This window comes from Chamaea fasciata, unplaced genomic scaffold (genome assembly GCF_029207755.1).
Source record: "Chamaea fasciata isolate MVZ Bird 193981 ecotype frontalis unplaced genomic scaffold, bChaFas1.0.hap1 SCAF_5, whole genome shotgun sequence".
Taxonomy (NCBI): Eukaryota; Metazoa; Chordata; class Aves; order Passeriformes; family Sylviidae; genus Chamaea; species Chamaea fasciata.
The window spans coordinates 6,325,252-6,352,995 of NW_027094090.1; the positions used below are offsets into that span (position 1 = coordinate 6,325,252).

General features: G+C 43.5%; 1 protein-coding gene across 3 annotated transcripts in view; it reads left to right on the forward strand.

Annotated features, from left to right (window-relative positions):
- CAMK1D (calcium/calmodulin dependent protein kinase ID) overlaps window positions 1-27,744 on the forward strand; it is a 209,463-nt gene that overhangs the window by 69,214 nt on the left and 112,505 nt on the right. For 2 of the 3 annotated variants that reach the window (XM_066182722.1, XM_066182723.1), the window contains exon 2: window positions 21,254-21,385. The exons of the other annotated variant lie outside the window; for it this stretch is intronic. In XM_066182722.1, the coding sequence (XP_066038819.1) occupies window positions 21,254-21,385 (132 nt within the window). The remainder of the gene's footprint in view (window positions 1-21,253; window positions 21,386-27,744) is intronic. 3 annotated transcript variants of the gene reach the window in all.

Below are 27,744 nucleotides of genomic sequence, written 5' to 3' on the forward strand. Positions count from 1 at the left end.
TTTTTTTTTTTTTTTTTTTTTTTTTTTGTCCTTGAGTATATGGTTTAAGGTGCCACTTGGAACTCAGGAAAGAAAATTTATTTTATTTTTGAAGATATATTCCTTTCAACTTGACAGTACCCTTTTCAATAATTCAATGAGATCAGTGAGAAATAAAAAAGGAGCTGTAGTGAGTCAACTTTGCAGCTCGGCAGTGAGTGAGTGGCACTGCAGCCTCAACACAGGTAATAAAAGGGAGAAAGAAAGATCAGGGCAGAGAGCCTGAAAATTAATAAACCAGCTGAAAATTTCTTTAGTGACAGACTTATGGAGCAAAGATAGACATATTATCTCTCTTTCTCATTTTGCATGATGAAATTATGCCTTGAAAGTAGCTGGAAAAGAATTTCATCATATAGAGCATTGTACTTGCCTCTTGGATTTACTTTTCTTTTTCTTCGGCAAATTTTCCTGTGGGAAAAATAGGCACCAAACTTCATTTGACCCGTGTTCTACTTGGGTTTCTTTTCTGTTCTAAATGTGTCCCTTCTACTTTCTTCTTCATAAAGTAAGGGAAGGGCAAACAGCACATGACCTCAGTTGTTGGTATGAAATATGACAGGATAAGCATCAGAAGTAAAACAAAAAACTCCCCCTTTTTCCCTTCCAGGCACCAGAAAAAGCTCACATCTTTATGCAAACCTTATATTTTAGGATTATCTTTAATTGGGATGTACCGGACTTGGAGGTTTTAACTGCAGATTCTCAGAATTCACTAAACTGATCAAAGGGCAGGTTTTTACCAGCAAATCCGTGTCTCCTGGGCCCATCTCTAAATTACACACAGAAAGAGGGTGGGAAAAATAAGGTGGTTTTTTTCTCCCCTTGCCAAGCATGGATCAGTGTGGGAACTTGAGCCCACCAGCTGACAAAAGTAGGAACTTTGCTCTGAATCTTTGATTTAGGGAAAACCCTTTGGTTTTGTGTTGTGTTGCACTCTGGTGAAGGTTTATAGAGCTCTCAGATACTGGCTGATCCTGTAAGTCCTGTCAACATGGAAATATTTTTGGTTGATGCTGGAGCTTCCCACCCTAAATACTTAATAGCTCGCCTGCTGACGTCTTGCATCAGAGCTGGGGAATGGAGCTGGCTTCCCTGGTCATAAGGAAATGAGAAAACTGCTTTTCTGTGACAGTGTTTCTGTGGCTCACTCTGTAGTGGAGGACATGCTCTCCAGTGAGCATGTTAGCACAGCGTGCACACAAAAACAACCTGGAAGGACTTGAAATGGGCTCAGCCAAGGTGATGACTTGCCGTGGGGGTGATGGTGCTGCTGAAATCCTCCTACCAGTCAGGGATATCATCAGCACTTCAGTTTGGGGAAGACCCTCGCGTGGTTTGCACCCTGATGACTCCAGGACTTGGAAATAGGGACAGGAGGCACATGAGGGCTGAAAGTCATCTTGAGTAATGAACTGATGGAAGCAGAAATTTGGAGTCATGTCTCCAAATGAGTTCAGATCTTCCCTTCATCTTTCACTGAGGTCACTGATTTGTTAGAAAGCGTGGCTGGAATGGAGCTTGCTGACGTTATCAGTGATTTAAAATTTACTTGATTTTTTTTCTGGGAATAATTGCAGGTGCTTTCTTTAAAGCAGGATGGAGAAGCAGTGTCCCTAGTGGGACTGACAGTGTGCTCAGGGGGATGAGGTGCTATAGTGTGTCCCCCACTTTTTCTCCTGGCATAATATCAGCCATTGCATTAGCAGGAATGAGAACAACCCAAGGGATTTCAAAGGACGGAAAGCCCCATCTTGAAGGAATAAGCCAATATTTAAGTAATGAGGGTTAGAACAAAGCTTTCCCGGGGCTGGGGTACTCTGTGACAGCCCTATGGCAGTGCTCTTACACCTTCCTGTAACAGACATAAACCAGTGTCACAGCATTTGCTGGACTAGATCCACCTTTTTGATGGATATTTTATATACTGAGCACCAGAAAATCTGCTGAGAAGGCAGAAAGGGTAAAGAGGGAGATCATCAGCTGGTATAAAGCAGAGCAAGTCCATTAGCATCAATGGCACGCAGCTGGCACCAGCTGAGACACTTCTTTGGCTTTTCCCTGCAGAGTTGCAGCATGTTGCTTGTCTGAGAGCTGGCAGGACATGGAAACCCCTGCCAAGTTGTGTGTATGAGAAAATGTGTCATCTGTGTGCAAGGGGCCATTGCTTCGGTGGGTACACAGAGGTCCCAGAACACCCTTGCACACTGGAAGCCTCTGAATTGCTGATCCTGAGAGATCAAGAGAGTGAATTGGGGATATCTCTGTATTTTCTCATTTTTTAATGCTTTTTATACAGGTATTTGTTACATGCTGGGAGGCATTTTGCTAGAACTGCCCTTTGGTCTGACCCAGTGTGGTGGGCCTCCTCTTCCTCCATACAGACAGGTGGTTGGGGAATCTGTAATTTCCATGGTAGGCAGACAAAAGAGAAAGCACTGAAGCCACTTTATCTCTCTTGCTCAGGTTAACTTTTGTGGCTCTGTGTGTGTAAGCACCACAGTGCTCGCCTTGCAGGGTGAGTGCAGGGTGATCTTCATTCGGGCAAGAGGATAAACCCTTTGCAGAGTTGCTCACTGCACATAGCATTTAGAGATAAACATGAAAAGAGAAGGGCTGGAAACCTGCAGAGTATGAGCTTCTTTATGGTTGTGCTTGTGCAGTTAAATGATGAGAAACCCAGGCTGAGATTTTTGTGGCTGACAAGCAACAGCTTCTCAAGAGGCTGTTTCCAAGCCTGGCCATGGTGTCGGGAGCCTTGAGCAGGGCATACAGAGCTGGGCTGGCAGCCACCAGCATACTTAATGTGATGCCACTGAGAAGCCGACAGTAGGAAAGTTTAAATGTGAGGTTGTTTGTTAATGCCCCCTTGGAGGCCCTGCTGGAACACGGTGGGTCTGTGCAGGCAGCGAGGGATGCACCAGCCCAGCCCGGGGGAGTGGAAAGTTGTCCATGCTACAGCAATATCCATAATCCTGCAGCCAGAGAAAATGCTGGGACCTATAGCGATCTGCCTCATGCCTGGTGCTTTTCTCTGGAGCTCTTCACGTTCTTCTCCATGTTGTCTCAGTGTTGATGCAGGAGGAGCAGTGTCAGCCCAGGAAAAGGTGGCTCCTTGGCCCAGCTCTGCCTGCAGCCTGTGCTGTGACTTTGCCTGTGGCAGACTGGGGTGGGCAAATCTTGTTTATTTGTGTCCATGGCCAAGGATGATCCATGCAGCTCCTCCATTCCCATTTCCCCAGATGCTGCTTCTGGCATCTGCCTTCTTCTCATGTTTTATGTCACTTGGGATCAACTGTATAGAAGGACAAGATAGTCTGAAGGCATCATTGTTGGTAATTCAGAGCATGGTATGAGGTGATTTTTCCTCCTGCAAAAAGAATTTTTTTTTCCTAGTTCAAAACAAGCTCAGATATCTCTGTAGGTGCTCTGCTGATGATGTACAAGAAGGACCAAATGCACTCTTGCTTAGTTGGACTGACTATTCAAAGAGAATGGTGGTAAAATCAACACATTTATTGATTTTCTTTTATTTTTCTCATCCTGAAGATGCTATTCAGGATGCAAAGAATGAGCAGGACAGTGGAATAAGAAGATGCTTTTACAGATGCTTTTTGTAGAGCTGTGCTTGAAGTGTTTTGTTTGGACTTTTAAATGTCAAGGCAGTCCTACTGTTTAATTGAGATTTAAATATGAAATAGGTTCTCAAACAGGCACAGACTGTGCAATGTCATGTCCAATATTAAACCTGGCACTTGGCTACCTCTGCCCTTCCATTTAAACAGCTCAAAATTGAGCACGTGTAAAATTTGGAAGGGTTGCACTAAAGGGATGCCTGCATTCCCTCATCTTCTCTCTTTGTTAAGTACTTAATTGTTTTTGTTGCCTTCTTACCTATTCATAAGTGGGAACTGCTCTGTGTCTGATGTGGGTAATTTCTCACTGTATTGTGCTTCCAAATTGACATTTATAAATTAAACAGCGGTGTAACATCCCAGAGAGCACCACTGTGGCGCAATTAGGAATGTAATTGCACGGAGTCACCTGGGAGGCAGCTGGGATGGGGAAGGCATTGCAGATATTAGAGATGGGGGTGACAGAGGCAGCACCAGTGTGCAGAAAGCTCACCCAGACTTTCCTATTAAAATTGCATTCACCACTTCACCCTGGGGAAGGAGGGTGGAAAAGGCATTTGAGATCTGAGTGCAGAGTCTGCTTTCACTGAACTCAGATGGATTTTCTCTTTAACTTCACCCCAAGCAACATATTGATTCCTAATGTAGAAATTGTAATGCCTTGTGCTAGGTATGGAAAAAACACTGGAAAGAGCAATTAATTTCTCTCCTACACACTGAGACATTACAGGTTTGTGGGTCCTTGAAGACCCATGGTACCACCTCGTCTCCTCCCAGGTGGGATGCTCTCCCAAATAAAGTTGCACAGGACTGAGCTTTCAGGTTGAACCAAGCCAGATAGGAGCTTGGAGAACTTGGGAGAGGAAACCATATGCTCCCTAAGCTCCCTAGAGTTGCGTTTACTTCTGCTTTGATCACGTGGATTGGCTTGTAGCCTCCTTTCAGATGTGATTATCATCCTAATAGGCCCTAATGAGAACTACACACGCAGAGGAAAGGGGATAACAAGTGTTCTACCCCCAACCTCGTTCTCTCCAAATTACAAGTAATAGAAAAAAAGAGGTGTCTCTTTTTATGTGTATATATATATGTGTGTGTGTATGTATATATATATCCTCTGCAGTGCTGTTGCTTTCATCATAACTTTCAGCCCCTGAATGTGTTTAACATGGGGTTTTTTTAGCTTCTTCAGGCAATAAAGCTAAAAACATTGTGGGGGAAATTGGGTGAGTTTTTCCTTTCCTGAATTGGAGTTAAGACTAAACAGGTGACTCTGGATGCCTCAAGCATCCTGCTGGTGCCTGCCTCCGTGTCACCCTTGTGCTACCAGCACTCATCAGTCCTGCCCTGGGAAGGGCAAACCCCCTGTGTGAAGCTGCCCATGTGTTTGCAGCTCCCTGGCAGAGCTGCTGTTCCTGAGAAACCTATCTCAGTTCCTTGAGAGGTTCAGCACGTGACTGGGTTGAATCTATGAAATTTGTTTCTTGTTGGGTAAACAACTTGTGGTAACGTGCCAGGGACTGCTGACACTGTCTGCATTTGCACAAGTGACCTCCGAGAGAAGGGGCCCTCAGAAGCTTTATGATTAACATTTTAATGGTACGCTCAGGGAACATTTTTCCCAGGAACAAATACCCGGAAAACCCCCATGTCTTAACTGCTTCTGTGGTTGGAATTGGCACGGCATGGTTGCTAGGTGTGCTGGAGTCTGTCCAGGGTCAGCTGAGGGAAGAAGAGGTTTCCTTGGAGCTCGTTGAGGTCCTCTTCTATCACTGGGAAGGGAAAAAACTGCTTGCATGATTATATCTCCTCTGTTTCTGCCTAAGTGGATAAATGGCACTCTGGACCATTTATTAGTCCAGGCTGGTGTGATTTATTGGATGATGCTTGGAGGGATGCCTCTAGTTTATTGGAGTTGCATCCTGTCTTGGAATTGGGATTAAACAGGGCATTGTTTAATTGCTTGGGCTGTGCTGGAGCTGTCGGGATAGACCCTGAGCTGCCCTACTATTCTGGGGAGAAATTAGGTGCCATCTTTCATATTTAATGGCCATTTTGGGAGCAGAGGTGTTCTCTAGGCATGGGTGACATATCAAAAAGCTGCAGAGACCATCCCTGGCCCCACTTTCCACCCTGTGTGTCTGCCAAGATGGGTAAGTGTGAAAATGGACGTGGTGGAGAGACCTGTGGTGGGAGGAATGGACCTCCCTAGACAATATTCCTGGTAAAAGCAGGAGCAGCAAATGGGTAGCTTTCTAAGGGTTCCTTCCCATCCTTAGGGCAGCAAAATTCAGTCTGGTTTATATTGCCAAGAAGCTTTGAAAAGCTTTGAATTGACTCTGTCCTTTGCTGATGTGACTCAGCATAGCATAAATCAGTATAGCTTCATCAGCACAGTAACTCAGATAAGTACAAGGAAAGGACCTGGCCCACGGATAACATGGAAATAATATAGAAAGCCAGGGATGAATAATTACAGAATATAGATATAGTCAGGGTAGTAGTAATAATAATAATAATATTTTCCCTAGTGGGAGAAAAATAGACCTCTCATGGTTGTTGTGCCTGGAGCTATTAAATATGGATGAGACAGATGAAATGCTGCTTCTCCTATTACACAGAAATGAATAAACAGTAATTCTCAATCACTATATGCATCTCAGGCTTAAAAAACCACAAAGACAAGTTAAATATGAACACCTGCTAACATTCGTGTGTGCCACTCTGAGGCTTTTGTCAACAAACAGGAAAGGTTTGCTTCTTTATAAAGACTCTGATGGCAACTCAGCCAAAGGGTATTTACCCTGCTAAAGTTAGGAAAATAAGTTCAATGCCAAACATGGGGGTCCAATAAACAAGTTTACTGGTTGACTCACTGTGTTGATGATTCTGCTTGTTTACTGCAGCTTTAGCAGCGTGTGATGTAGAAAGCAAAAAACACTTCTGCAATTTTAAATTTTCATGGCAAGATGGGAGGGGTGGGGGGGAAATGGTGCCAGCCTTTTAGTGAATCTCTTTTCTGGAGAAGAGCTGAGCTTTAGTCTTGTCACAGATGATAAAAGTGTGGGGCCTGTGATACAGAAGAAGGGCTAAAGCAAAAGGTGTAGGCAGTAGAGGCTGTGTGTAATCTGGCAGCATGTGAAGACAGTCTCCCAGTTCAGTGATGAGTTGTGGCCTGGGGAGACCTGGGGTTAATCTGTCTTGTGACCTTCCTTGCCCTAATTCCCATGTATTTCATATGTGTGACAGCATTGCCTAATCCCAAGAGGGTGCTGTAAGGATAAACGCATGAGAAACTGTGAGGGTTTTGGCCATTCTAGCTGCAGGGATGCAAAGGCAGACTGATGCATGGCATTTAAACCTTGGGCAGTGAACTTTAGTTTAACTGTTCTGATCCCACAAGGAAGAGATGATTGTTATATGCAGTGCTAATAAAAGGCCTATCACTTACAGCAAAGATAAAGAAAGACAGGGGCTCTGTTTATTCCACAGATCTCAGTCCAAGAAGATCACAGAGACTGTTTCCTCCATGTATGTTTGCTGCAGCTTTCAAAACTGTGTTTTCCCTGGACATCTTGTGGTAATTCTCTGCTAATCCTCTGAAGTGGGAGGTTGTCTTTATTACTATGTGTTTGATGTACGACTAGATGACTAGGTTGCTTAGGTGAAAATGCAGTTATTGGAATTAGGTAGTATTTTAAATGCACTTTTCCTTGGTTTTTTTGCCATGACTTAACCCTAAGGGAGTTCCTGTCTGTCTCAGTGATTGCTTCACTGTCCATGCATTTTGCATTTATGCTTATGAGCTGCTGTTTGCTGCTGCTCTGCTGCATTGATCGACCCTAAGAACAGCTGTACTGGGTCAGACCAAAAATGCAGTTCATGCAGTGCACCCTCCCTGCAGACCATGTCTGGGGAGGAATGTACAGGTCAGCATTTAGCAATAATGCAATTATAATACTGTGGGTACTCCCCTAGTATTCTGAGATGTGTGCAGGCATTTTCTGGCACTCAAATAGTACCTTTAGTGGTCTGGGATGAATTTTATAACCAGTATTTATCTAGCTGTTTCCTGAATCCTTGTTAATGGCCACTGTGTCCTATGGAAAGAAGCTGGATGAAGTGTTTTGAAGTGTATCCTTGCTACCTACCCTCATGTGCTGTCACCTCATGCTTGCCGTAGAAGGGACAGTGGCCACCTTCCCTGCTCCACTGAGAGCTTTATTCTGCCTCCCTCGGTTTTCCTTTACTGGCTGCAAAGTTGCATTGATTCAGTAATTCCTCATAATGTCCCTGTTTCATAATTTTGATCTCCAGTGTCACCCTCCCTGGTGCCATATCCTGAGGCGAGGAGAAGGATCTCAAAACCACAAAGCCTTCAGGCTGTGGCAAATCACTTTCTTAGTGACCCCTAACACTGAATATTAAATTAATTTACCATTTATTCCATGCTGTTTTCTGTCTTCTAACCACTTTGTTCTTGCAGGAAGTTCCTCCCATCCCCTTACAGCTCATCTGCTCGGAGGTCCTGCGTTGACACACCCCATTGAAATCTGAATAAACCACATCAACAGCATTTTCCCATCTGCATGGAAGAGTTGTTGACCCTTCCAGAGTATTCCAGTGCATTTATGAAGCCTGGATTTCCTGTTCTAAAGCCTCAATCTATCAGATGGTTCAAAGTGTTCAGTAATTATATCTTTGGTGACAGGGGTATGTTCCATATAGTTTTTAATGACCTGCTGATGTCAGTTTTGCTAATCTGTAACTCCTGAATTATTCCTTTGCATCAAGTTATGTTAGCTGCCTTCCAAATTTTGTGTACCTGTAAAGCTTTAAGAGTGAGACTCCAGCCTGTGTTTAGTTTCATGCCCACGTTCCCCTAGAATGTTTGGGTCAGTCCAGTCTATAACCCCTTCTACCAACCTTGTAAAGAAGGTTTCCAGTGTAAGAACCTTCCCAAATCTCCCTGCAATGATCTCATATGACAAAAACCCCAATTTTTTTGCAATAGTCGTGTGGGTTTATTCTTGCTGCATCTGTAGTTGGTTTCTTCCTGGTCCATCAGTTATCTGGCACACATCTGGCTTCTTATATGTGCAGAATGAGTCTTCATTAAGTTCCCTGCCCGATATAACTGTTCTTAAGGTGCTTTCCCCCACTTCTTGAAGTTCTTATGTTTTAGCCACCGGAACTTGAAATCCATTTTTACTTCCTCATTTGGGCACACAGTTTCTGGGTTTGAGGATGTTGTCTTATTTCTCACACTTTCTCTTGCCTGGCTGCTTAGCCTGCCAGGCTTCTCTGTTTCAAGAATTTATTTACTTGGGGTAAATAAATATTTGATCTGTGTTTCCACCATCAATATTTTCAAACAGTGCTTATGCTTCCTGCAAGTTTTAGCTCTCCTGGTTCTGTCTCTCAGGACCTTCTCACTTCTTGTTTTAACAACTTTACTAATTTTCACAGGTATTCCTTTAAAACTACACACATCACTGAAGATTTAACACAGTGTAAAAAGTAATACTTTCCTTCCTAAGAATTCTAGGTTTGTCTCATGTTTCCTACTATAGGTTGAGAGTTTTTTTCCATGGAGAGTGAGGGGGAATCCAGTTCTTGCACCCTCCGTTTGCTGATTGTTTTTAGCACCAACCTCTAGTACATCCTTTTGTCTGGTCATGTTTTAATGGACTCTAAGATGTAAACGGTAGGTTAAAAACCATTTAAAAACCATTCAGTATATTTGTGATTAAAACTCATCATGTGACATGGGAAAGCATTTGGTTACTTAACATATTTAAAATGTCTTTCACTGGAGAGTTATGGAAAGAAATTGTTCATTCTAATCAAATTTAGAATGAACAAAGAAGTATGCTTTTTCATTTAATTTGTACTTCATTGTGCTTAATTCTGCAGGAGACTGAGATTTAAAGTGTAAATGGGTTGGAGAAAATGAGTTGCAGAGATTAGTACAGGACAGGTAGCTGAGACATGATGGGTCTGTCCAACTGTCCCCTGAACAGAGATCCCTTTCCTGGATCTCTGACTGCTGGAGGCTGGGGGATAAATAGGGTGAGAGAAAGCCCTGTGCTACATGAGTTTCATTTCTTATGCTCTTTGTTAAAATTAAATTCCTTCTACCCCTGGAAGAAAGCAAAACTTTTCCCCAAGGAAGTACCATGTTTTTTCTGCTATTCCAACAGTTTCACATACATCCTTTTGACTGGTTGTGTTTTAATGGACTCAAAGGTTATTTCTTAATGGTGAACCTCCCCATATGATCATGGTGGGCAGAGATGCTGTCTCGTTTTGATTTATTCCTAAATTCCAGGGATCAACTTATGCCCTTGCTGTCAGCATCGAGTGTCCAACCCCTCTTCCCCTTTAAGCCCTTTCAATGACAATAAACAAAAGCTCCCTGGGCAGCCAAATTTCTTCTCATTTTTTTCTTTAATCAACTTTTAACCTGTTTTGAATACTCTGCAGCCCATCTTTTCAGTGGGCTGGTGTATCAACCAGAGCACATTTGTACCCCACACCACCTGTGGCAGCTTTTGCCAGCTGGACCACGCAGAGCTTGGCTCCTCAGCCTGCTGCCAGTGGCCTGTTTTTTGCAGTATTTTTGGGAACTTGCTTTCAGGTAACCTTTGCAGTGCAATAGGAGAGAGATTCCTGCAGTCCTGCTTGTTACTTGTTGCACTGGCCATGTTCTCCTACAATCCCTTTGGGTTCTTTAAACTTCTGGAGTGCAGGTCATCTGGGAGGAAAATCAGCTCCTTCCTTTCTGTCCATGAAATTATGCAACAGCTTCCAAAGAAACACAGAAATTATTGCTATCAGGTTTGAAGTGTTGTGTTCTCCCCTTCCCACCCTCATCAGCTCTTGGGCCATTTTATGGTGCCTCTCCAAGGTCTGGGCTGCGTTATGTGGACCCACGTGAAGGATGGGAAGCACAGTAGTGGCATTGTCAATGTGTGTGTGTAGCATGTCAACCCCAGATGGAAATTAGTTCTGAGAAACTTCATTTTTAAAAATAGTCAGGGCGTGTGGCAGTCATCTCCTAGGAAACTCTCATTGTATTATGAGACTGTAATGTGCTGTGATTACATTTCAGATAAAGGGAATCAATGTTGCTGTCAGATTGTTTCTGCTGAAGTTTTCCAACACAGAAGGACATCCCTATGCAGCAGTTGGCTTTGGGTGGTGTTTGTGAGCTGGTTGAGGCACTGAGGTGGTGCCCCCTGTGCTGTTGCTCACTGGAGGATGGCAGGGGAAGGCTGAGGGAGGAGTAGCCTGGCTCTGCATGTGTTTTACTGTGTGCTGGAGCTATGGGCAGTCCCAGTCTGTCATGACTCTGGTGAGTCAGGTGAAGCTCAGAAGCAGCAGCTTGCCCTGGGAAATCTGTAGGACTTTAATCTCCTTCTCCTTAACAGCAAATTTGGCAAATACATTAGGATGGTTCTCTATGAAGTCTAAACCGGTTCCTATTAAAGCAGGAATCTGAAGACCTTATGAGCAGTGTGGCAGAGATATTAGTGTCTGTCTCACTGCTGAAGTCTTCATGGACCATCTCAACATGTTGCTTCTACGGACCAGACTGACTTCTTTGGGTGGGGAGGTGTGTCCTTCTTTCAGATGAAATGCAGGAAACACCAGCACCTTTTCTCTCTTGTGATTCTCTGACGTGCTCAGCTGCTCTCATGCAGCTCTGCCATGCTGAAAGGGCTCATTCCCTCATTCCCAGTCTTCTTCCCAAACATCACATGGGCAAGGCAGCAGAAGGCAGGGATGGCTCCCATCCTTAGGGGACAGGATTACTGCAGGGGTCACTGCCCTTCTCTGCTTTTAAAAGCATGGGATGAGCTCAGAGGATCACTGTTGCCAGGCCTCTTGGCTCCCTGGCTTCACCTGGATCCTTGCTTAGGCTGGGCAGGATTTGGATGGAAGCTGGTACAGCTTCTGGTTCCTCACATCTCCCTGGGGAGTTTCTTTTCTGCCAATCCCTGTATAACTCCATGACATCCAAAGATATGCCTTCAGAGCAGTGAGCAGGATTGTGACAATGACTTCATGGGAGGAAAGGTGTGCTGGTGCTGAATCTATTTGGCAAATAACCTCAGTAGTCTCAACACAGCACCATAGAAACAGAGCTATGGAGAAATTCCTCATCAGCAGAAGCTGAAAGAAACCTCCTTTTGGCTTTTTGCACTAAGTCTTCATGAGAATGACGGAGGGTGGCACATGTGGAAAGTGTGTGGCAATTCTTTTTGCAGAAGTATCTGTGAGTTGCAAAGGCCCTGGTAACTTTGTGTACAGTTAGACCAAAATAATCTTTGCCAGTGTTTATTTTCAAGCTTGCCAGTTGCTAGGCAAACCAGTTTGCTGAGTTTCTTATTGTACCTCAGCTCAGACATGAAGCCTCGTGTGGATACATGAGTGAAGAGGCTGGGGGGTAGAAAAGCAAAGGCTCTTCCCAGTGTTTTGAGAAGTGGCCATTGGGAGTAAAGATGCAGATGAAGCTCTGAATATCCTGCAGTTCCTTTTCTTACCAGAGCTAAGTTCTGAGCTGTAAAACAATTTATTTGTATTCCACCATACTGAATTCTCTCTCTCATTCTCTCTCTCTCTCTTTTTTTTTTCTTCATAATTCTAGTCTGCAACTTGGAGTGGGCAAGGATACAAAACGCATTTTTAGTCCAGATATTTAAAATGGATATGCAGGACTGGCTGAGACAACAGGATGAGAACAAGCCAATTAGAGTTTCACAGAGCCACAGTAGGGCTCTTAGACAATGGGGGTTGTGCAGCTGTGCTTGTCACAGCTCTGAACCCTGTGGCCTCCTCTTTCGGTGGCTGCTCATCACATTCCTGGAGGTGCTTCCTGACTGGGGCTCTACATTGAATCTGGAGGATTAAAGTGGAAAAGGCAGATGCTAGGAGATGTGCACTGGTTTCACGGTGCAGTTATCTAACCTAAATTTACCCTTAGAACAGGTGGGAACCACGCTGTGATCATCTGCACTAATGTCTGGGCATCTCAGGTGATCTCTGTTACCTAAGGTGTGCAGCAAATGGAGCAGGGGGTTTTGGGCTGACAGGGATCCTACAGACACACAGTGTGCTGTCATTAATTTTGGGTAGGATGTAAGCATCTGCTGGAGATGCTTTCCAAAGTACAACAGGAATATGCACTTTTTGATGATGCAAAGCTCCCAGGTTTTAAGTCATTAAATTAAATAAGAATCACAGAGTTGTTAAAGTTGGGAAAGATCTCCAAGACCACGGAGTCTAGATGTTAATGCTGCCCTCTTCACCAGCAAACCATGTTCCCTGATACCACATCAGTCCATGGAGTTCCTGTTCCTCAAGTCCCTCACCTGTGGAATGGGCAGCGCAGTTCATGAAAGCCAGGGTTGGTGTTTGAAAATCACAGCTCAAGGGATACAATCCTTGGCCTCTGATCACTGGGGAAGGCTACCAGAACTGACACCGTGGCTCTAGTTTGTTGAGATAGAAATGCCACTTGAATGAATGAGGTGCTGGGCAGACTTTTGCATCTTGGGTTTGTGAAGTTCCAGACACCTTTAGGTGAAACTCTTGGCTAAATGGGAATTTCCCATTAACCCTCATTAGGATTAGTCACAACTGAAAAATTATTTGATCTTTAGGATCGTTCCACCTTCACTACAGACTTCTGTAGAAGGAATGTAAGAATTGCTGGAAGCAAAACTAGACTGTCTGCCTTGTTTTGCTTTGCTACAAATCATCTACTTGTTCCATAATTGATTCAGCCTCTTGGAGAATGCCACAGTGGGCCAGATCTTTTCTTGAGTTTCCACGTGGAGAAAGAAGAACCAGGCTTTTTCAAATTGGTGTAATCTACTTTATACGGCCAGATATCTCCAGGAATAATAGACCCTGCATATGTCAGTGCTAGGATAGGGAAATGCTTTGAAAAAAAAAACAAATTATGGAGATCACTTATGCGTCTAGAAAGGTTTGAGGTCATTACTAGAAGAAAAAAGATTATTTTCTTGTGAGGATGCTGCCATCAGATAAATCCTGGGAGATGATGAGCTCCTTTTGACTCATAAGATGAAAGTGGGAAAAATGGTACTCAAATATTCACTTTGGAAAGAAAGTGGTCCTCAGTGGGGAAAAAAACCTGCTTAACAGCTCATTTGTGAAGTGTAGAATGGAAGAAAGATCTCAGCACATAAAACTGTATGTTTTTCTTGATAGCTTTACTGTGACTGCCACAGAGGATGTAATGTTACTGCAATAGGCCTTTAAAGACAATACTTCCCTTTCTAACAGGGGTCAGGATTGATCAGAAAGGAGCAAACAGTTCAGGAAAGAAGATGACTGTAATAACAAACCTGACTGGGGATCTGAGCTGGGCCAGTTTCCCTTTTTAGCACCCATCCATTACTTAGTCTTAGAATAGACTGCATAGCATCCTATTAAATTAGCATACACTAGGCAGCTCAAACAAATTAGTTCATCTCTAAAAGGGAAGAGGTTCTTCAGAAACTTTCCTTTTTGGCTTAATTTCTGTGCTTTGTGTGGTTCATTCATCTCTGAACCCAAGTTTTATGGTACTGAAGCCTGCATGCCTCATTCTGCTCTGTATCTGATGGCTTTTCTTGCCTGGAAGTTTCCTTGATTGTGTATTTTGGTGTCTTCACCCTGCTGGTGTGTGAGGTGGAGTGACAAGAGGTGCTGGTGGTATGTGCCATGCCCTGCTGTGACCTTGGAATTCATCCCGGAGTAAAGAACTAATTCCAGCTAAAGAATGGTTCACATCATTTCCAGGGATGTTTTCCTTGAGTGAAAATGGTTGTTGCCCTCTAAGGGGGTTGTTGCCTTCTGGTGAAGGGAGTCCAGGCTTGTGAAGGAAACCACCTGACTATACTGTCATAAATTCATGCTTTATGATGTACAACTTTAAATTGGTGTTTTCTGGCTTCATAGAAGTCTCTTCCCTCTAAGTAGCTTTCCTATAAGTAGCTGGCATGGATTTCCAATCTTAATCCTAGTTCTTTTAGTGGGTGGGCTTTTTTTTTTTTTCCTGACATTTTTAAATATTGAGCAGCTAAACTAGAAGAAATTATAAGCCTCAAACGAGAATTAAAATTCTTGCAGTTGACTCTGGTGACAAAAACTCCCAAAACACTAAGCAGTTGTAACTGTAGATAATAGTCCCCCCCAAAAATAGAAGTTAAATCCAAACAAATAGGAAAACTCTTGGTGGCTACACAAGATCAAAGGTTTGTGCTGCTCATTCTGTTGCAGACTGAAATGGTAAATGGAAACCAAACTGGTTTATGACAAAGTGAATTAAGAAGTTCTGCCTGGCGTGTGATATTGTTGGGTGGCTCTGTTATGGTCATGGCTATAAGCCCCAGCAGAGATCTGGTTATTGATGGGGTATTATTGATGACATTACTTCCTCCTAAACATTTTGTTAAAGGGGTGCAGCAGAATGACTGGAAAGAAAAGTCTGGATCTGGGTATGTGCTTCCCATCCCTAGGCATGGTGACTTCCAGGGTCCTTTCAGGCTGTGACTGCTCATTGCAAGCCCACAGTGGTTTCAAGATATCTCTGAACTTGGACAAAAAGCTGAGGGAATGAGCATGGGGCAATGGCTCAGGGCACAGAGAAAGGTGTCAGTGCTCCAGAAAGGAGCTTCTTGCTGCAGGAACACCCAGCAAAGCGTATCTGTGCCCCTTCCCGTTTTTGGAGTGTCCATCAGGATACAGCAGCAGCATTTTGGCATAGTGGGAAGTGCTGTTCATCATCTGTAAAGGGTTAATAGCAGCCCCAGCCTGTGGCATTAGGGACTTCCATGGGATCATCATGCGGGCCGGGATTGGCATCAGCCTGGAGAAGGGAACTGGGGTCAGACACAGCCCAGGGCAGGGCCATGTCTGGTGTTAGTGCAGGCATTCATGGGGCCCCAAGGTAGGAAACAGCATTTTCAGTTGTGGCTGGGAGGCTTAGTGGAAATTAAATGAGTAGGGAGGCTAAAAATACTGGTGTTAATACAGTGATCCCAGTTGTTGTGCTCTTGCCCAGGCAGAGGAAGCATTGCCATAGAAGGGGCTGCAGGGTTGGAACTGTGTGTTTGATGAATGAAAATAGCTAGAAAAAGTATTTGTGCTCTAAAGCATAGATGGCTGCAACCAGATTAGTCAGCTTTTCCCATTAATTTATATTCAGTTCTTGGGAATATGTAGGGAATTTGATTTCTGTATCATGTGTAGCACAGTCCCAAAATCCTTTTCCTTTCTTCTTGGCTGGCTAAAAACCCTCTCCAGATTTCGGTGTTGCTAACTTTGCATTCAGACATCACCAAGCTATTGAAAGTTAAATTGTAAATTCATTTTCATGCAGCTGTCAAAACATTGATGGACATGACTTTGGAATGAAAATTGTGTTGGGACGCACCTGGATGATGTGTGAGGAGAGTGAGGAGGTGTTTACAAAAACAACTGAGTAGAAAATTTTAAGAAAACCCAAAAGAGAGAACATGAGTTGTGAAGAAAAGTGGCTCAGTAGAAAAGTGGTCTGCAGGACCAGAATCTCCCTGGTGTGTTACACAGAGCCTGAGCTCATCCCACTGTTAACTCCTTGAGGCCCATGGAAGAAGCTATGAAAGTGCTAACAAAGACTTTTTTCCCTCTGTTTGTGATGCAGTCCTAAGTCACCTTTCTCAGGAGAGTCAAGGAGCAGAATTTGAGTGTGGTTGCCAAAGCCACACTACAAAAATAACCTTTAGTTTGGTTGGTGTCCCTTTGATTCGGTCAGTCTCCTGTCTCAGGGTGGATAGATATGGTATATTTTCCAGATGTCGAGTGTTCCTTTTTTTTTTTTTCCCCCCTGGTTTGGCGAGGGCAAAGTACACATGGGAAGCCAATTGTATCATAATTAAGAATATTAGCTATATGCAGCCCGAAGATGTGAAATCTCTTTCCTGGCTATGTCTGTTGACTTAGTGTGACAGAGCACCTGCTAATGCAGTGGAAAACTGCTCAGCATGGAGGTTGAATGGAAAAAATGAGGTTTCATCCCTCCATCAGCTTTGTCTTCATTTTGTCAGTATTTTTTGTCACAGCAACTTTTTTGTTGAATGAGGACAGATTTACTGTCACAGTATATGCTGTTCATTGTATTTCAGAAATTAAATGTTCATATTAAATTATAGCTCCAACAGAAGAAGGAAAAACTTACTTGTTCTTTATTTTGCTTTGATCTGCAGGATAGCCTAGCCTTGCAGCTGCTGCTTTCTCATAGAAAATACAGTTTGGGCATGAATAATGTTCATATTTTAATGTTAATCTTAAAATTATAATCTTTAAATCTATATAAAAGAAAAATAATGCATGAGAAATCATTTAAATTAATCAAAACTCTGAAAGATTGGCATCTCATAGGATCCTGCATAGTCCAGGTGTTTGCAAAGGGATGAGGAGTCAAAACATCTCAAGCACCTTCTAGGATTTGCCATTATCTCAATGTCACTCATCAAGACCCTTAACCTCTTTTCTTTTTCTTATGTTGTTCCTAATTCATATGGAAATTACCTAAATCATAAAATTATTCCTTGCCTTAATTAGATATTTGAAAAGAGCAAACCCCTCCAGGGTAAATTATAATATGGTCAAAACTTTCAAAAATAGGTTGTTGCCATACACGGATTTTGGCAGCTCAAAGGGGCTTCATTTCGCAGAAGTTTCTTTTTACGCATTTCCACCACTGTCCTACTTCCTCAAGGCCATGATTCTTTTTTACTTGTTTGCTATCATCTGCAGGCAGGACAGGGAAATTCCTGAAGGATCTTGAAGCTCTTCTTCAGAGAGGCAAAGACTTTGTCCCTGGGCATGTTGGAAAGGTTGCAATTACCTCCTTCCCAGCTGAAGGGAATGGTGCATCCCAACCATTGCAGACACATTTACAATTTCCCAATTAAAAAAAAAAAAAAAAAGTCTATATCACAGTGTGATATTTGGTTTTCTTCCTTTTTATCATACAACACTGCTTGATGATGTTTAATGAAAGCCATGCCCTTTTCATAAAAGTCATGTCATGTTGATGGTGTAAGATGCAATGTTTTCCTACTCCAAACATCTTTCTAAAACTTTGTACATAATTATAGTTTAAACCTCAGTAAAGAATTGTAATTCTTAGAGATAAATTGCCTTATTCATCAATATCATGATTTTAAAGGTAATATTAAATCCTTTTGGGGAGAAAACATTTTTAGCAGACCTGCTGAGCTGGTAGTTCTGGGGAACTTTTTTGAGGCAGTGGGGATTTGCTGTAGGATATGTTGCTGTTAGCAAGAAAATGAGCAGCCTTGTCTTTCTTTCTCTCTGAAATTTACCTATTCATGCCTGAGTCAAGAGGGGTTTAGTGGAGGCTGGACTGTGTCATTAAGGTTGGATGAATTCAGCTGCATGTTTGAAATTATAATTGCTTGCCCATCTATTCAGTATTATTTTTGACTCTTCCCTGACTCCAGCAGACTCCAGGAGTATCTTTGCTGCCCCTCCCTTGCTAGTGCTCCCTCCTACCCTTTCTTCTTGCCCTATGTTGCTGAGTGTCTGCTTAACACTCTGATCCCTCTCTGCATCTATTCCCTTCCTTCTCTTTCCGTCCAGCACTTCACTTCTCTTCCTTTAGTGCACTGACTTGTTGCTTTGCCCCCCTCCCTTGCTCTGTGAGTACAGGAACATTCACAGTGCACAGGATAGTGCAGACCGCCTCACTTCTGCCTCCTCACATCTCCCTCCTGCCTTCCCAGCAGTTCCATCCCAGCTCTCCCCCTCCCATTGCCCAGGAACTCTTCCCAGCATTAGCAATTTCATGCCATGGCCTCATATAAAGCACCCTGTCCGTGCCTGGGATTGACGTGGGACCAAATGCTTTAGCTGAGCTTCAGGTTATTTCATGCTATAATGAGGAAGGTTGTTAAGGAGATAGGGAATTGGGTTTCATGAGTATTGCAGAGCTCCACAAAAAAAATTCATTTAAATTCACAGAGGCTCTTTCTAACCAAGGAAACCATGTCTGTCCTGATAAGTGGAGGAAGAAATCCAGCAAAATGATGGAGCCAGCTGAAAAAGAGGTGCTTCACAAAGTTAATTATATTGTGCAGAGGGAAAATAAAGGGAATTCCACTATTTTGTTGTCTGAGATCAGCAATGAAGTGCAGATTGGGATGGTAGCTCCCTGTATTTTTATGATACTGTAAACACTGGGAGAGCTGTGTGGTCAGTAAATGACTGGTGAGAATATTGCAGCTTCTGACACCATTTAACTGAAGGCAAGGAGCTTGTTCAAGGCACAGCTGGAGCAAAGTGCAGTGCTGAAAGCTTAAGCAGATGGGACTTGAGGGGTTCATGAAATACAGCTGGGAGCAGCCCTGTGAGTTTCAGAGCCCTCTGGTCTGCAACCAAAGCTGGTAAGCACCCAGAGGTCTTAGGGCTTTCCAGCCAAAGGGTTTTATTGCAGTTCTGGTCTGGCTGTCCCAAGCATGAGAGTCAGGATGAAAACCTTATTTGGTAAATTGAATGGCTAGGGCTGTCAATAACAGGAAAGCAAAGAACACAATTGAAAACACTCTGGGTAGCTTATTTGTGCAAACCATTTGGATCAGTTGTGTGGACCCTACATTGAAGCCTGTGATGCTCTGACATGCTGTGGTGAATTATACACAAAGCAGAGAAGAGGGAATCCTTCTGCTACTCCAAGTGGCAAAACATTTCTTGGTTCAGAGGCAAAAAATGAGGCAAAACATTTCTTGGTTCAGAGGATCACTGCCCCGTGTGGACAAGCTGTCAAACATCTGCTGTATAACAGCATGCAAAAGTCTTTTTTCATGGACTTCCTGTCATTCTTTCCCTATCTGCTGGCTACAAAAGCATTTCTGGGTAAACAGGTACTTTGTTTCCAGAGCAGCAGTGTCTTCCTTTTGCTTACCCACATAATGATTCATGTGGCTGTTTTGCAACTCAGGAGCTGTTGGTGAGGTCACAGCAGCCTGGTTGTGTCATCCAAGTGCATGACTTAATAAGGAGGAGCCTGTCCAGGGAAGGAAATTCTTTTGCTTATCTACAAAACATCTAGATAAGCAGCAGTTGTGGGGAATGAAAGGCAGAGAAAGTTGGTGGTAACCAGATGAGGCTGTGATCAAACATTAACCTTTTAAGAGTGGGCTGGAAGATGGTTGGATTTGCTCATCACCCTCCTGAGTATTTATCAGAGTGAGCTATGTAGGAGAGTAGAACAATCTGCTAATGAGGGGAAATAATAAAGGAAAGACTTTTTATTTCTTATAAATTAAACACAAACCTTCAGTTGGTGGATCATAGAATCAAAGAGTGATTTGGGTTGGCAGGAACTTTAAGGATCATACAGTTCCAACCCCCTGCCCTCTACTAGACCAGGTTGCTCAACTTGATCCTTCAGTTGTCATTGAGTTAGACAAGTCCTTGGATCTGATCTCTCTTGGACAAAGTGGGTGTGTCAGGAGGAGGTTTTGGTGAACTACTATTTGCTGCTCCTCATCAGGTCAATGCTCTCTCTTGCCCAGTACCTTGCTGCTAAACCAGTACCAAGTTCCAGAATATAAGGGTGGTCCTAATGTACCACTGCAAAGTCTGTCCAGAGTAGCAGAGTCTGAATGATGCTCAGATGCTCAAAAAATCTGGGAATGAAAAAGTGTGTGTATAGCACTGGTTGTAACATTTTCCTGGCCTCTTCTTGGTCAGGTCCAAAGGCTTGGGAGGAAGCACTGACAGTGCAAGAAATAATAGTCTGTTATGAAATAACCTAATGAAGGAGAGGCACGGCCCATTCTTGGCAATTAGTGACTGGCTGCTGTGATGATGTTTCTTTATTTGTGTAACTCTCTCTGGGGTAACCATAGGGAGGTTGCTGCTAAGGCCAATGTTCAATGGAGTTGTGATTTAATCCAATTATTTGGCTGTAGTGGTTACACACATCAGTTTGTGTTGTGGAATAACTCTGTATACATAGAGAAATTCCGATGCAGTCTGAGTCAGGGTTGATCCAATGGTGAGGAGAAGCTCTGGGCAGCCCTGGGAGGACCAGAGTGGGGGCCCTGACCTCTTGTGGTGACTGAGGAACCAGGGCACTCCTGGCACTGGTGTGTCACTTAGTCCTGGGGGCTTTGTGCTGCTTTGTGAACTAAACCTCCAAAAATCCCAGAAAGAGGAAAAGTACATCATCCAGCAAGTCAGCAGCCAGACTATGGTTCATGCCCCTGTGTACAGAAATGGTATTTTCTAATTTTCAAGCTTTGCTCATATCTCTGCTGGACTATGGTTCTTTATTAAAATTGTTGTGTTTGGTAAGCCTTTAATGTTTTTCATGAGTGTGAATGTCTCCATATGTTTGTAAAGGCAAAGAAAGATGTTTGTAATGTCATTTTTTTAACAAGAGCAGCTTCCAAATGACACCAGAAGAACTATATTCAATGGTTGTGTTTCAGCTAACAGCTTCCAAAGAAAAAGCCCCACTTTAAATCAGGGTTTTTCTCCTCTTCTTTCAGGGGTGCATTCTCCGAAGTTGTTTTGGCTGAAGAGAGAGCGAGTGGGAAACTCTTTGCAGTGAAATGCATTCCCAAGAAGGCACTGAAGGGAAAGGAAAGCAGCATAGAGAATGAAATAGCAGTCCTGAGAAAGTGAGTACCAGACCTTCATTTCTGCATCTTTGCTTCCGTTAGACTCTTGCATTTGAGGAACAATGATTGACAAATGTGACTGAAAAGTTGTTCAGCCCGTCACAGGCAGACAAGATCATGCAAATTTAAATGGTGCTGAAAATGTTTTGAGAAATGCCCTTCTTTTCTTTCATATTAATGCAGCCAGATAACTGCAAAATGGGAAAGAAGAGGAGTTAGACTAGAGTAAGTCTACAATTCCATAGAAAGACTTTATTCACTAAGAATGTCAGCAGTTGTGCCACAGGCTTTGAGGAGACCAGAAGCAGGGTTATAATTTTTAAATGCTTAGAACAGTCTGTTTACTAATTGCTGTAAAATGATTACCTGCTATGGATTGTCATAGGAGATGGTGTTAACCTCTGCCATGCAGATGAGTGCTACCTCTGTACTTCTGGAAGGGGCATGTGTTTTGTCCTTACTTTGGCTGGAATACATGGATAAGAAAAACTAATTTCACAATTGCTATGAATTCGTTGTAGTTATTAGAGGCTTGATCCTTACCTCTTCCTCATCTTATGCCCTGAAGGTGGGATTCATCTCACCTGACTTGAGACATTTGGATCTGAACTTATCACCCTTGACTTTCATTCTGGGAAATAGAAAGAGATTGCTTACTTTAGGATTGGTTCATGTAGTGTGTTTTAAACTTCTAAAAGTACCTTCTCTTCTCATTGAGTTAAAGGTAGCACAGTTATACAGAGCTACTCTGCATTGGACTGGGATGCTCTTATTCCTGTTGCACTTCTGTCCCAAGTAGGATTTCTTGCCCCGATACTTGGTCAGGTCACAGCTGATGGCTGATCATGTGGGCACCACATGACAAAACGGATCCTAAAAACTAACTGGATGAAGAGCTCAGACAGCCTAAGTCAAAGGAGCTGGTTCAAGGGTAAATTCATACATCTCAGTAGGCAGAGGGGATCCTTTTCAGTGGAGAGACATAAATGGGCCTCCAAACACCTACAACTCTTTGTAGCAGTGCCTTCCTATTGCTGAGCCCACCTTGGGTCAGTGCAATATAAAAAACCCAGTGACAAATGGTGCATGTTGTCTTGCTGTGTAGTGTTATAGAGAACCTGTCATAAAATTCAGGCATTGCCATCTCTGTAACCAGGCAATAATGGGCAATAACCACAGCTTGAAAGTCTTTATGTTGATGGGTTTGTCTCCTGGTAGTCGTGTGGGGTGTAAGAGTGGCAATATCCATGATCAGTAAGAACTGACTTGCATCAGCCTTGATCCTGAGCTGGTAGAGCAGAGAAATCATTTGCTTCTGCATTGTGAAACATTTCTGTTCCCTGCAAACAATTTCCTGAGAAACCAGGAGGCAGCACCCGGGCTGTGCTATTCCAGCTGCAAGGCCAGGAGAGTGAGTGGGCAGAAAATTCCTTAATTTCATGCAATTAGATCTACTCAATCTCTTGTCCTATGCACTTTAGGACCTTAAAAGAGAACGTCCCTTTTTTATCCCCTGGTGTCTTCTACTTAGCTGTTGCTAATACAAACTTCGCCTGTCATTGTCTTTATTCCGAAAATAGACATTCTTGCTTGCAGATGCAGTATTGAATTTGCATGAGCCACCAAGGAAACAATTAGAAAATAACAAACTAAATTTTGCCTACAGTTGAGGAGAAGGGATATCAACCTGTTTCTCTGTTCAATGAATTCTCTGTTTCAAAAGCTGCCAGTAAAAATAGATTTGAGAGCGGTTGAATGGATCCTGAGCAGCTGTTGCTAAGCTCCATCTAAGTGCCCCTGCTCTTGTTTCTTGTAGCTTAACACTGAGTGGGAATGGCTAGTTCTTGTGTTGCCTAACGAATGGGTGCGACCCCAGAGCCCTGGGCTTCCCTGCAGAGCTGTGAGGTGCCACAGCCTTAAATGTACCATGCACTGAATCACCTCATCTGGAGGATGTGCACAGAGGATGCCTGGCAGGAGTAGTTGGTCCCTTTTCCCTTAGGAGAAGGTGTAGAGACACAGGTGATGGATGAAAAGCAAATAGAAATATGCACATGTGTTGATCCTAGTCTCCTGGTTTGGTTTTGCATTATGTCCTTTGAGGGTGCCTAAACTGTGATGGGACAAAAGTCTCAAAGACACCCTGCCTGAATAAAATGCAGGCAAACTCCTTGAGATCCTTCAGAGAAGGATCTCTTGTCTTACACTGGACTTTCTCCTCCTATCTTCAATCATTAGAGTTTTGTTTTCCTCCTGACAAGCTCTGTGCTTTATGGTAGACCTCTACCAAGGGTTGTGAAATGCAACCTTTGATATACAACTGAGTTTCCCCCAGCTGTATTTCAAACTGAGGTCTGGTAGGAAATCCCAAATATATTCCCTGCAGTGTCTGCCAGTTCTCAGGTGAGCTGCTCATGCCCCTGTGTGTGGTGAGCAGGTATTTTGGAACAGTCAGAAATTGTGCTGGGATGTCCAGGATCAATGCCCACAGTGTCCCATATACTTTGTACTCTCAGGCATCTCTGGTGAAGGTTCATCCCCCTGCCAGTCCTGCCAAATTATTCAGATCTGGCAGAACCAATACAGGAGAGAGTTTGAGTGATGCTGTGTGTTGAAGTAATGTTTCGAGGAGCATTTTTTACAGGCAGGATTAAAAGTCTGAGTATGGAGTTCTGCTGATGAAAACATGAATCCAGTGACCAAAAGCTTTGGGTCCCCTCTCATCTCTGCTACTTTCCTTCTATCACAAGAGTTATTGTCTGTCTAACTATTTATTGGCTGTGAAACAGCCCTTATTGAAAAGCCTTTTGAATAAACAGTTCTACCTGCAGTTGCTTTCCTGTCCTCTCTTGTGTCGGCAGACCCTGGAGAGTGGGTGTGAGAGAGGAGGTTTCTGGGCCAGGCTCTTAGTGTGAAACCAAAACTTCTGTCAGTCCTTCTGTGTGTCTGGCCTAAAAAGCTGCTGGGCATATTAATCCAATATTCTGTGCAGCCTAAGGTCAGTGACTCCCATGTGAAGTACATGGAAGGTAGGAGATTTTATCTCTCTGTCTGTGGGCTTGGATGCTCTTGCTGCCAAAACAAAATGACACATTTTCAGAGCGATGTTCTGCGAACAGAGGAGCAGAGCTGCCAGCCAACTGATCTGCATGTTTGTGTGAGTGCCAGAGTGAATCATGCACACTCCATAATTCTATTTTTCCAGCCATGGCCAACAAATCCGTTCTTAAAAAAGAAAAAAGGCGGAAGAGCCGTTAAGTCAATATTTATGCCTAGCAACCTTAACAGGGTTCTTCCAATATGGACTCTTGTGTCCCGTGGAAATCCATGGCAACATTCCCCGAAGACTTGGATGGGTGGGGACGGAGTGGGAAGGAGCTCACTGTCGAGTGATGTGCTGGGAGAGACTGAGTCTGCAGTTAATCCAGGAGCCTGGGCCTGACAAAGCATTTAAGCATGTGCCTAATTTCAGACAGTAATTAGTTCAGTGAAATTGGTGAGGTGGCTGAGTTCCCCTTCCTTGGATGTTTCAGAGAAGGGGGAGGGTCCCACGGGCACCTGTGTTTAGTCCGCGTCAAGAGGGGAGTTTTCTTAATATCTTCAATTAAGACATTAACATAGGTGGAAGACAGAATGGCTTAGAATATCTTTGAGGAAGAAAATGGGATTTCTAGAGCTGGACTGTCACAGCTCCATTAACTGGCTGGTGGGGAACAACAGCACACAGTCACCTTTGTGCGACACAGCCTTTTTCTGAACTGATGTGTGAGGAGTTTCATAACCTGCTCTGAAAGCAACTGCGTTCTGGTTTTGAGCAGAAAGAGAAATGCAATCCTTTCCATTGTTTGCTGTAGAATGGAGGAAATTTCTTCCACTTATGGTAATTGAGCAGGTGTGAACATGCTGAAAGAGGAATCGTCTGCTAGATGGGTTCTTGAAGGCAGTGCATAGTGTGAAGAGTTGGACTGCAGAGAAGCAGCAGTCTGAGGTTCTAGTTAAAGAGGAAAAAAAAAAGCTTATAAGTCAGATAGATAAAAATATGCCTGATTTGCTTGTGAGGCTGTTTTTTGGTATTTTTTTTCTTCCTTTGGCTACACCACTCTTTATCACAAGAAATTCACTGCTGCCTGTGTAATACCTGCCCAATTGTACAGACTCAGTGCTGAGTCAGAGCAAAGCAAGGGGAGGAACAATAAACTGTAGCCCAGCATCCAGTTTTATTGATTGCTTAATGGCAGTAATGTGCACATGTGTCTTGTTAAGCAATACTGTCTAGCTAGCAAATCATACTCTGCTTTAGCTAGTTCCTGCTGAACAGGGATTTAAAAAGTAATTTCTAACCTATTTAGATATCTCTTACCTTCTCCCCCACCTCTTTACTATCCTACATCCTCTGGAAGAAGCATCATTAAATTGCTTATTACAAATCAGATCCCTGCCATACTGAGGTCTGAGGCTATTTTTCCTGTTAAACAGAGTGAACTGTTTGCAGCAGGTCAGCTAAACTTCTGCCAGTGCTTTCCATCCTTGTTTCCTCAGGAGACACGATGTGCAGGCAGTGATTCATGCCCAGGCACCGCCTCACTCCTTTTATGCCCGCACCTACGACCAGGAGCTGCTGCTGGGATAAAGAGCAGGGAGCGAGGAGGAGAGGTGTCCTCCTGCAAAGCTTGAGAGGTCAGGGCTATACACAAAGTAAAACTAAACAAAATACAGCAGTGAAAATTTTTCTTAATGTGTGTGGAATTGTGGGAGCTCCTGCTCTCCCACAAATCAGATGATGGTCAAAGGAGCCCCTTGCTCCATGCCAGGAGGCAGTGCTGTTCCTCATGTTAAAGATAACAAATGTGGAAGAATCGCCCCTTCTCAAGATCTACATGAAGGCTGCAGGGGCAATTAAAAAATTGTACCTCTTTGCTCCTTTTCAGCAGCCCATTGACAAGCTCCCTGTAAAAGTTCTCTGTCCCAGATTCTTCTCTCTGTTATGCCCCATCCCTTCGGAGCTGACCTGATAGCCTCCAGGAAGGCAAATCTAAATTTAGTTTTGAAACCCATTAGTTACCTCTTATTAAACTCTTCTGTGCAATTTAACTTGGAATCAAAGGCTGCATTAATTCTGAATAAAATTGGCCATGCAGAAGTTTACTCTGCCCTAACATAAATTCAGGCATTTAATTAATTCAGATGAATGTTCCTGGATGACTCTGTGGGACAGACCCATCTATTCAAGTCACGATTGTCTTTGGGTCAAAAAACACAGCCTTTGCAGGCCTGGGTGGTCCCAAACTCCAGTTTCCCAGTCTGGAGGCTCTGCTGGTGCCCACTGATGTTCTCCTGTGGTAATTGTTTTTCTGTCCAAGGTTACACAGCAGAGTACAGGGCCAGCTGAACTAGAGGAGACATTCAGATCATGTGTTGATAAGTGCTAACATAAAAGTGATGGTAATTAAATTGTGTAGCTGCTGTACAAAAAGCTGTGGGATTGACGTTTAAGGGGTTAATGACTAATTAACTCTTTGCACCCTGGAAGTAAGAACTCTTTTTTTTCTGTCAAGAAATGGAGAGATGGTTAAGAAATGAGAAAACAAAAAAAAAAGCACTTGACATCTCTCTCTGTCAGGTATCATAATTTCTCTGGTGCATTGCTTACTCTATAGACAAAACAGGCTTGTTGCTCTTTTTTTTTATTTTTTTCCCTGTTGTTTTCTCCTCTGTGAATAATGGTGAAAAGAATCGGCTGCCTCAGCAAGAATTGAAGAGACAGCTGGTTATTATATTAAGTAATCACTGTCTGAGAAAGCTTTTATGTAGATTTACTTGTTAAAACCTGGCTTGCTCATGCCACTGCAGTTGTGCTGGGGTGGTAGAAGGCTGACTCTGCTCTCCCTGTGCTGCCACGCTCCAAGCCCTTCCAACTGCAAATCCAGGACATTTCAAAAACCTGCTCCTCAGTGGGGCCCTGCATCCCCAAGGATGGCTCCGGGTGCTCAGACGCGCAGCCACCAGCTAGGGTGGGATACCCTGTGGTACCATTCACGATGTTGATATGGTGTCAAGGTAGGGCCCTTACAAGAATATATTTGTTGGCATCATGCATGGATTTGCTTCATCATTGCCCTCATACATCTTTTAGGCTGATCTGGATGCCTGGAGGGACCTGTGGAGCCTCCCTTAGAGCTGTGAACTTCTGCAGAAATCCCTGCTAGGGAGGCAGGCAGGAGTGGAAAGGAGCCAGGATCTGCAAAACTCAGGGTAGGGGGACAGTTGGACATGCCTGGAGGCTGACATCAGCCTAAACCATGAGATCATCTCCTGGATCAAGGAGATGCAGACTGGATGAATTGCCCTTCTCAGGTTTC